This window comes from Rhinolophus ferrumequinum, chromosome 10 (genome assembly GCF_004115265.2).
Source record: "Rhinolophus ferrumequinum isolate MPI-CBG mRhiFer1 chromosome 10, mRhiFer1_v1.p, whole genome shotgun sequence".
Lineage (NCBI taxonomy): Eukaryota > Metazoa > Chordata > Mammalia > Chiroptera > Rhinolophidae > Rhinolophus > Rhinolophus ferrumequinum.
The window spans coordinates 33,628,734-33,639,450 of NC_046293.1; the positions used below are offsets into that span (position 1 = coordinate 33,628,734).

Consider the following 10,717-nt stretch of genomic DNA (forward strand, 5'->3'; position numbering starts at 1 on the left):
CGCCATGTGTCATACAGGGTGCCATGTGGGGTCTCAGCTCCTGCTCCCCGCATGAGAATGCAAGATATGGTGAGGCCAAAAAAGAACACCAATGGAGCCATAGATAGGAGAGTCATACCATTATATTCTTGCCGGCGGCTGAGTTGGAGACACAGGAAGCAGAAGCCACACGATCCGCAATATGCCATCAGCTTCTCTGCCAGCTAGCCAGCCAACTAGCTAGCCAGCCAGCCAGCCAGCCAGGCAACCAATCAACCAACCCACCAACCAACTCACCCCTTGCTAACTACAATCGCACTTGCTAGCTTAGCCACGGCAGTTATATCAGTGGCTAATGGCTGACCAGTAACAGCTGATGGCCAACTAGTCTCAGCTGATGGCCATCTACTACCCGAGCCAGCACCTTTCCACGTGAGGCCGAGAGCCTGGAAACTGCTCTCCTGGCTCTGTCCCCACAGCACGTTAAGATTTTATCCAATTTTGGTGTTAATCTTGTACTCTTTAGTTTTTATCTTTGCCGTCTCCTAAGACAGTAGAAAACACTATACTAATGACTCTGGCTCTTTCTTTCTTATTCTTCAAAGAGAGTAAATATTCCTCAAGATTCTACCTACAGAATACTTTCTATATTCCATTCTTATTCACTAACCAATCCTCAGTTTTCTTCTCTGCACACTGTCCAGTCTAAATATCAAGTGCCCAAATCGCAATCTCTCTTAAACAAGGATTTGAAGGTAGTTATAGCATCAGCCCCTCAAACTTCAGTCCCCAACCAAATTCATCTCTTTTCTCTCCATACATCCTGATATTTCTATTGCTAGCCATTCTCCCAGCCATGTAGACCCTAAGGTTTAGATTTTATCACTTATTATGTCCTCCAAAGTTTAACTACTCAAAATGTCCAACAATCAGTAGAGTAGCATCCATCAGCATCACCTGGTAGTTCATTAGACATCCAGAATATCAGATCCCACGCTAGCTGTACTGAATCAGAAGCTGCATTTCCGCAAGATTCCTGGTGATTTATATGCACAATAAACCTGAGGAGCACTGCACTAACTTTTAGAAGAAAGTGTCCATCTCTCTTATCCATGGTACCTTAGCATATGGCGCATATTCAGGTCCTTGTTCAATATCTGCCTGTGTATATAATTGTTTCAACCAAATATTGACATATTTTGGATCCCATCCCTCTTGCCTTCTACGCCTTCCTTTTCAGTTCTCTTCTGCATCATCATTCCTCCTTTTCTATTGATCAGTACATATGTCCTGCAAATAGTTTCTTAGTTGTCATCAAGAAACCAACAAACTCGGCTAATTTAAGCAAGAGGGCGTCATTAAACGGTGGCAACACCATCCTGGAACCTTCCATTAGCACTGCAAGCAGTATTGCCCCCACAAACTCAAGCTTACTACAACCACCGCTGCACCAGAAGTAATCCCCACTAGCCTCCATCCTAGCTCCAGATTTCCCATCTGAGTGGATATATTTGACTGGTGAAGCCTATGGTGAGTCATATGCCCACACCCTACCTGACGGGGAGGTTAGGAAAGTGAGCATAATTACCTTACTTACCTTTTTATTAGTTTAAAGTGTTTCTCCCCTGGCTAGAAGATTGATCAAAGAGACTGTCTTTTTAACACATGGCTGTGTCCTTTGAACTAAAAGGAGAAATGTCTAATGCGTAGTAGGCATTCAATAAATATTTGTGAATAACTGATGTCAAATTCCATTGAAGGAAAAAAAAATCCACTGAGATTCCCTAACCTTTTCATTTCTGTCCAAATGATTCACCTTTAGTCATCAGTGATAGCTTGATAACTAGTTACCCAAAGCATGTTTTCTTACTTTATTCATTTACTTTTGATTCTGCCAGGAGTTATTAATCATTTTCTTTAGATGATGATTACGATGATGATGATGATGATGATGATGATGCTTTGTGAAGCTAGTGGGAAAAGCAAAGGCAATAATGCCGATATTTTCAGAGTATCTCCTGGCTGATGTGGTCAGAATCTAAACAAATGATGTCCACTCATCGATCATTTCTCTACTTCCTGCAGTTGACTCTTCCTGGAGGAGTCATCAGATCTTCTAAATCTTGAAAACTGACAAGAAGTCCCTCTGGACTCCCAAATTCTACTGAAGATTGGGAGGGGTCTTTGACACTAAGATTTTAAAAGCCCCACCATCAGAACATGATTGGAAAACTCACAGGTGAAGATATAGTTATTGCAGGTTCTGGAAAGGAGCAGAAAATGAAGGCAAGTAAAGGTTTTATTTACCTAAGACTTTAACTTCTTTATAAAAGGCTTTATAGCTTTTTACCTGTTTTATGTTTAATAAGCATTTTAGAGGATAAAAGATATTTAAACAATATGCCTTAAAATATTAGAATCATTTGATTTTACTAAAAACTTCACTTATTCACACAATTCCTCGTGTGGGTTAAGCAATGAAAATAATATATTTCTAATTTTTTTGGTTTTTTTAAGAGAACTCTTTTGTGAATTAACTAAAAGGTAGACTGGGGAACCGTCCTCTCCCTTTCCCCTATCCTATACTGAGTATTAAAAGAGAACATAGCAAAAGGTAAGGGGTTTGTAATTGCCCAGGCTTCGAGAAAGGAAGTGGAAGATTCTACAGGCACAGAAATGACTTTCTTTTGATTCTGCCAGGAGTTACCAATTCTTTGATTGATCTGTTCTTATAGGGACTCAGAAATCTGGCGGGAACAACCTTGGCTCTTTTCTTGGTGTTCTCTTTCATGGGAAATTCCAGCAGTGCACCACAGGTGAGCAAATTCAAAAATTGAGGCTCCTGAATGTTCTTTCTTTCTTTCTTTCTTTTTCCTCCCTCCCTCCCTCCCTCTCTCCCTCCCTTTCTTCCTTTCTAATAAAGTACTAGGCTGCAATGTTTTATTAACTGTTTTTCTCTTCTCCCGGGTTGTAGAGACTCTTTGAGAGAAGAAACTGGACTCCTCAAGCTATGCTCTACCTGAAGGGTGCACGTACGTTCCAAATACTTTACTCTTCCTACAGCAAATGAAGGAAGATCCTTGGTGGTGGTGGGGGTGGGGGGGGGGTGTGCATGAATCCATGCAATAGATGGAGAGCTGTGGAGAAAGAATAATATCGAGTTTCTAGGTCAAGATCATCCCCATCTCAGTTAGCCAAGGAAAAGGGACAGTAGGGGGGTTCCAGGGGGTGGTGAGGTGGGGGTGGCGGTGGAACGCGAGGACTCTGTCTGATTAGAAACCCTCCAACCTAAACTGGAGGGTTGCTGGTTCTTGCCACAAAGGACGACTCTGGGGTTGCCTGGGAAACATCGCACTGGCAGGGGTGCGCGGGGCGCGCGGGACCTTTGTCCTGCTCTCTTTACCCGCGCCTGGCTCAGCCCTGGGTTGCGCGCCGAGCACCTGAGACCCGGCAGCTCAGCGCGGACCCTGACCGGGTGCCTCCCGCCGCCGCCGTCACCGCCGTGTCCCCCCTACCCCTCTCCGAGGCTGCGTGGAGCGGAGCGGCTCGGCTTTAACCCGGATCATCCCGGGCCGGGCGGGCGCTGAGCCCCATGTCTCTCCTTTGCAGAGGGACGCCGCTTCATCTCCGACCAGAGTCGCAGGAAGGACCTTTCCGACAGGCCGCCGCCAGGTGCGTGACCGAGGGAGCGAGGGGGGCTGTTCTGGCAACTTAGAGCTGGACCCACCGCGTAGGGCGCGCTCCGCCCGGTGCCGAACGAAAGCGTCCCCCCACCACGAAGGACTCGGGGCAGGGGCCACCCAACGAACCAGCTCTTGCCAAGCCCAAGTTTAGGCAGAACGCGGGAAGTGGGGGCTCGCGACGCCCCTCCTAATAACGGCAGGGGCGGCGGAAGCTGGAGCTGAGAGTCCCCAACTTGACCTGGTCTCAGCGACTCAGGTGGCCCTCTGGCCACCGGGTGTGCAGAGATAGCCGGGGAGTTATCCGAGGCCTGGGGTGCCGCTCCTACGGATAAAGAAGCGTAGGGAGAAATGTGCGACGGACCCCCAAATGTACCTCCTGTTAATGACAGGATCGTCACACAGTTTCCTCTTAAACACTGGTTGTTGTTGTTGTTGTTGTTGTTATTATTATCATCATCAAAATAGTGATTTACCTAGAAACTTCAAATGTATGCCTTTATTATATTAATAGAAAGAGCTATCAAAAGATTCAAAACCACAACTATTTAATAAATGGAGACTATAAAGAATGGGCCAGGAACTGTTACTTTTCATGATAAACCTTTCTATGCCGCTGGATTTAAAAAAAAAAAAAAACTCTGCAATTAATTTTGATAAAATGTGAAGATTGAAATGCTAAAAATAACAAGTATACTTATTTTGAAAAATACCAAACTCTGTTAAGCACATAGTAGGTGCTTAACAAATTTTTGTTCACCGTGAAGCTTGCAGTGTAATTAAGCTTATTTACTTTATGAGGATAAGGTATGTTTTCCCACTTCAGTTGCTCCCAACATAAAAATCATGGTTTGTGTTGACTCAGGATATTTTGTCTTCTGTCAACTTAGATTTGAAATAGTTTTGAATACAACAGACACTCCTTCAGTCAAATAATTGTCTTACATGTGGGCAAGAATGTAGATTAATATCTCAAACTGCTTTGGAAGGAATGATAGAGGAGGCAGTCCAGGCTCCAAGCAAAATCACATCTATACCTTTTTGCCCAGACTTCCCATATTAAGCTCTGAAAGGAGAAATTTCTCACGGACCTTTTACCTTAATCCTCCTTGCTACCGTGAAATTCTGTGTAGTATATAGTTTAAATTCTCTTCCGTACCCTGTAATATGCAACATAACCAGTTGTAAGTAAATGTCCAAGGGAAGTGTGAAATGTTTCAACATAAAAATCAATCTGTGTAGAGGCCCTTTGCTGAGGTATCAATAAGCAATTTCATAGAGATTTTTCTAGTGTCATAGCATAACGGAATAGGATTTACCTATATGAATATTTAAATACTAATAGAATCTGTGTACATTTTTGTTTTCTCCAGAAAGACGAAACCCAAATCCTGGACTACTAACTCTTCCAGAAGCAGCAGCTCTGTTGTTGGCTTCCTTGCAGAAACCAAAAGAAGGTACAAGTATAGTGACCTCTTTCAACCGAAAGACAGAGCGCTTTGATTACTTTTGGGATTCTCTGTTGAGGACAATAAAGTTGCCTTTATTTTTTCAGAATTTTAAAAACAATTAACAGTCATTCCACCCCAGAAATTCACACAATATTTATTATTTAAAGACTAGTATATCTCTCATTAAAGTGATTCCCAATAACATGAAAACATTTCCTTGGTGAGACAGGGGAATTTCATATGAATTCCATAATCCGTAGCTTATTGTAACCTTTATTTCTCTTTGAACTCTAGGGCTAAAACAGCACAAAGTCTAACTTCATTAATTTGTAGTTGAAAAAACACTGAGGTCAAAAGAGGTTTAAATAATTATAAATCCAATTGCTCACTATTAAATGTTGTCCCAAATGAAATTGCTGAAAATCAACTGTTTTTTGCTTACAAACACAGCAGCAGTTTCATGTGGTTCACCCTAATAGATATCAGCCGGTTCTGATTCTAAGCTTGCATAATTTTTACTGTACTAGACAGCTTATTCTCTACTTAGGCGTAATCTTCAAATAGAGATTAACTCAGTGAAAATTAAACCTACTCAGTGAATTAAGGCATCTTGGTAGTGGATTAGCCAGGACTTTGGAGTGCGTAGTAGGACTAGGTTCAGATTCTGGCTCAGCTGCTTTACTAGCTGGGTGACCCCAAGCCTTAGCATCAACCAGTAAAATGGAATAATGATATCCATATACAGCATTTCTAAAAGCCAGCCAAATGAACAAGGTATATAAGTTTATTATTATTAATAATAGAGGTCAACAAAGCATAATATATAGACCTAGACTTTTCCCTCTCAATAATTGTAATGATGCCATACTTATGATATAATTTAAATGTTTACGTGCATAAAAATTACAGTGAGTGATCTGGTGATCGACTGCTGGCCCACTGCTCTGACACTTGTGCTAGTGGAAAAAGCCTATGTGCTCTGTGCCTAGTATCTGATGGGGCGTGTGCAGGAGGGGAAGAAAGAGCAGAAAGCACTTTCTGGCTTCAAGCTTATTTATGGCTTTGTTGTGAAAAAATACCTATGAGAAGCAAATTCAAGAGAGTGGGATAAAGGGGTCCTCTGAACTTAGAGCAAGTCTAGGGCTGATTTGGGTGAGAAGAGGGGATTATAATACTTAATTCAGCAAATATGCATTTATGCCTGCTAGGTATCAGACTCTGTGGCAGGCACATTAAGCAAAAGCAAGAATGGGAATGGCCTTTGCAGTGAAAAGACAGGGTGAGCAGTCAGTGGAATAGCAGAATGTAAGAGTGGTGGTCACGACAGAGCTACAATGACTCTTGCTCCTATGTCTACTACCACTAGCTATTATAATAATTACTGAAGGCTTACTAGAATGCACTGGGTCAGGCACTATTCCAAGCATTTCATGTGGATTAATACATTTAATCCTCACAGGAACCCAGGGAAAGAAACACTGATAGTATCCACACTTTACAGATGAGGAAATAGAGGCATAGAAAGATTAAGTAATTTGCCCACTATCACATAGCAGGTACATACTAGAACTGGGATGAAGAATAGAAGGTAACTTACTCTTTATCTGAGAATCAATAAGATACCCTATGGATTTTCAGCAGAAAGATGATCTGGTGAAAGCAGATAAGTCTGGTTATGGCGTATGTGACGATAAGAGCAATAACAGTAGCTCTAATATGGGAATATCTACTATGTGTCAGACATTAATCTTTCTAGACTAGAGCTAATCTTTACAGCTCATAAAACTGAACCTTCAAGAGGTGCATTTACTTTCCTAAGGTCACATGGTTAGTGAAAAGTGATATCATGATTTTAACTCAGGTCTGTGTGACTCTACAGCTTCTTCGATTATGCCATGACACCTCTCAAATGGATTGAAGAGGAAAGGCTAGAGAGGGGAATCAGTAAGGAACTTGAATTGATGTAGGAGTAAAGTGATGAGGTACAGCCGGTCAGGGGGGATGGATGGACAGGCTCCACTCTGAGGTATCCTGCACGGAAGAATAGGTAACATGAGAGTAACTATTCACTAAAGGTGTAAAAAAGAATCCAGAGTCAAGCACATGTTTTAAAGTGTTGTGTGTGAGAGTTTGAAATGGTGATACTGATAAGGAATAAAAACTTCTGTGGGTGTAATGAAGGTTCAGTTTGAAATGATAGAGACATTCCAGTGAGTAAAGATGTACAAGTCAGTGGTTCTCTGCTATCCATCTGTGGACTGGTTCCATCAGAGTTAACTGGAGCGCTTACTGGAAATGCAGATTTCTGGGCCTCAGACCCAGAGATTCTGATTTGGTGCTACTCGAGTGAGGCCTCAGAATCTGTATCCTTGAGAAGGTCCCCCAAATTATTCTGATGATCAGTTAGGTGTAGGAGCAACTGGAATCCAGAACCAATTACAGTTGAAACCATGAAAATGCAAATCCCTCCTAGAATTCAGATGTAGTGGGAGAAGGTCAGACAGTAAAGGATTTGCCTTGGAGAATACCCAGAGATCAAGGGAAGGGACATCAACATCAGCAGGCAGGAATGTAAGAGAACAGAATACCAGCATATCCAGAAGCCAATGGAAAGTTCCAGGAAAGGAGTGATTAGAAGTATCAAATGGAGCAAAATGGTTAGTAAGAATACAGAAATCCAGGGGAGAGGAAGATTGTGCTGGGTAGGAGGGCTTCACAAGACTTCCGTTCAGCAACTGCCCAGTGATATGATTTGCTGCTGCCGTGACCCTTCTGAAACCTTGTTTACAGGAAATTTGGGGGCAAGGAAGTAACTGAAGAGTAAAGACAAAGTAGGTACTAGCTGACATGGTTCTCAGAATTCCTGCAGATGAAAAATAGTTAAATAATGGGTAGAGGATGCTGCATCCAAGGAGATCTTTTCTAAATTCAATATTTGGCACATTTCCTGATTGTGGATGTCGGTGATGGCGATGAGCTGATAGTGAAGTTTTAGATTTGATTGCTGGGAAGTTGTGCAGAACCAGAAAGGAAAGTGAGCTAGAATGGAAAGGGAGAGCTAACTTTAAAGAGGAGGTGAGGGATCTTTATTAGAAACTTTAGGGAGGAATCTGTAATTATAGATCCTCATTTGAAGTCTGTCTTGGAAACTAAACGTATTTTTTTTAATTATTGAAGTTTCCAGAGAGGCTTGTTTCTGATGATGAAACAAAATTTTGTTAGTCTAAATTTTGGATTCCCCCATGATACATTAATCACTAGTTGTCGTGTCCAGCACGACATGAGCTGTGGGAAGCGAGAACGGCGGCACAGGGCTAAGAAAACACAGTAGCCGAGAATAGAGAGCAAGCGGGGCCAAGGGACTCAAGCCTCAAGCACTGAGCCCCGAATTGGGCCAACGCATAGCTTTTATTGGTTAACTTCTAAGGAGGTAAAAAAGATTGTTAATCTCACAATCTGTGTGTTACGTAGCATGCTGGCTGTCTTTCCAAAAGTTCCCATTGTGCTCCAGCTTGTACTTTGCCTTCACACACATGCACATCTCCAAGGAATCCATTGAAGGGGAGGGACCCATATAATTCCATCGGGTCTCAGTTTGCTGAGGCTTCCCCTCAAAGGAGCTTTTCCGGTATCTTTCCATGGGACCTCAATTTGCTGAGGCACTCCCTTGTGAAATCCTGGGAAGAGCGCGGGGAACAAACGGTTTGGCAGCTGTAAGGCAACAACTAGTCACCTTTAATATTTTTATTCTAAAGTCTTTAGGTGTTATTTGGAAGGCTCTTATTTTATATAGTGGGATTTTATTTCAGTGGATTATATACAGGGATGTCTTTCTTGTTGAGTTTTTTTTTTCTTCTCCTTCTTCTTCTCCTTCTTCTCCTTCTTCTTCTTCTTCTTCTTCTTCTTCTTCTTCTTCTTCTTCTTCTTCTTCTTCTTCTTCTTCTCCTTCTTCTCCTTCTTCTCCTTCTTCTCCTTCTTCTCCTTCTTCTCCTTCTTCTCCTTCTTCTCCTTCTTCTCCTTCTTCTCCTTCTTCTCCTTCTTCTTCTTCTTCTTCTTCTTCTTCTTCTCTTTAAAGAGTAGCCCATTATCACCAATATTTCAAAATGTGCTGGCAATTCAGGTTAAAATGTGACTCAGACACTCAAATTATATTGTAACTGAGGGAATGAAGTTTTAGCTAGAGATGATTTTAGAGAAAATTAATCTAAGGGAGGTGCTTTGCCTCTAGCAACTCCCTTTCCCTATTCCATTGTAGTTCAGGTCTTCTACCCATTTTTCAAGTCCCAGGAACCTGTTAGCATCTGACTCCTTCCTAAGCTATCCCGGCACCTGAAGTGATACCTCATGCTCTAAAGTTTTGCAGTCCCATCCAGCTAACAAGTGTCCCTTCTTTCTGTCTCATTTCCTCCCCCGACCTCTAGCTCATCTCATAAGAGAATACGTGCAAAACGTGTTCCTGTGCCATCTTTCCTGAGTAGAATGCATTTTAACAGGAATTATAAAGAACCTTGATGCAAGCCAATGGTTCCAATGGTGGGTGTTTTAGACATGAGGTATACTTAGAGCAAGACATGTGGCCTTTTCAGATTTCTACCATTCATACCACATTATAGTTTTATTCACTATGGAGAGTCAGATGTGAAATGTGAGTTACCTGATGCGTCTCAAGCTGAGAGGAAAGATTTTAAAACCAAATCAGTCAAAACCCAATTTTTTTGGATTTTCAGTAGCAAAGTACATGAGCTAGCATTACTTAGGGGACTAAATGTTTATTTCCTGAGGTTCTCTTCATCTTACCTTCTTTTAAAACACAGTAAGTATGTTTATTTTATGTATTTTTTTTTTCTTACAGCTGGAGAAGAAAACTTTGATCAAACCAGATTCCTGAAAGACAGTCTGATAAACTGGTGAAAATATATCAAATTGCACTCAGTTATAATTCTGTTATTGTTGAAGACATAAACCATGTGAATAAAACCTGTGGATCCTTTTTACTTCGTCATAATCTTAGGAACATGCACAGCTAGTTTTATTCTTCCAGAAGCAAAGGTAATGTAGAGTTCTTAACTGAGAACATCACTGCTTCTTAAAATTATTACTATTATTATTGCTTTAGGTCCTGCTTAGACACCTTGTGTCTTACTCTCGAATATGTTAGAGCATTTATGAGTATAAGTCTGAAGACTCTTTAAAGAGTGTTCTTTCTTTTTGTTACAACAAATACCCATCTTGATCTAATAATTATTAATGGTTGGTTTTTACATTCTGTTACCCACTTGCATTGTCTTGTCATTCAGCAGTGAATTTTGCCCTCCTTTCCTCCCTTTCTCCACCTCCAAGGAGGGTGCGGGAGGAAACATGGCAGGATGGGAAAGAGTAGAGTGTGATTTTCTCAGCAGTTCATGCAGGAGAGGTAAGCTGTTCTGACTGGAAGTGGGAAGGGATGGCTGGGAAGAAGTGCCGTGATTAGAGCACTTCGGTGCCATCGCTGAGAGAGGGGACCCTTAGTGAGGCTGGAGCCAGTGGAAGTTTCCACAGCTGGGAGCTCCCCCTTTTGCTCTTTGTGGATCTTCCTGAATACAGTTTAGAAACATGGATCCACGAGAA

General features: G+C 41.8%; 1 protein-coding gene across 1 annotated transcript; it reads left to right on the forward strand.

The window, feature by feature from the left end:
- Positions 1-2,199: 2,199 nt before the first annotated feature.
- On the forward strand, positions 2,200-10,100 carry SPX (spexin hormone). The gene is made up of 6 exons (XM_033117653.1): positions 2,200-2,265; positions 2,715-2,795; positions 2,954-3,011; positions 3,589-3,651; positions 5,033-5,116; positions 9,963-10,100. The coding sequence occupies exons 1-6, from the start codon at positions 2,200-2,202 to the stop codon at positions 10,019-10,021; spliced, it is 411 nt and encodes a 136-aa protein (XP_032973544.1). The 3' UTR covers positions 10,022-10,100.
- Positions 10,101-10,717: the final 617 nt, after the last annotated feature.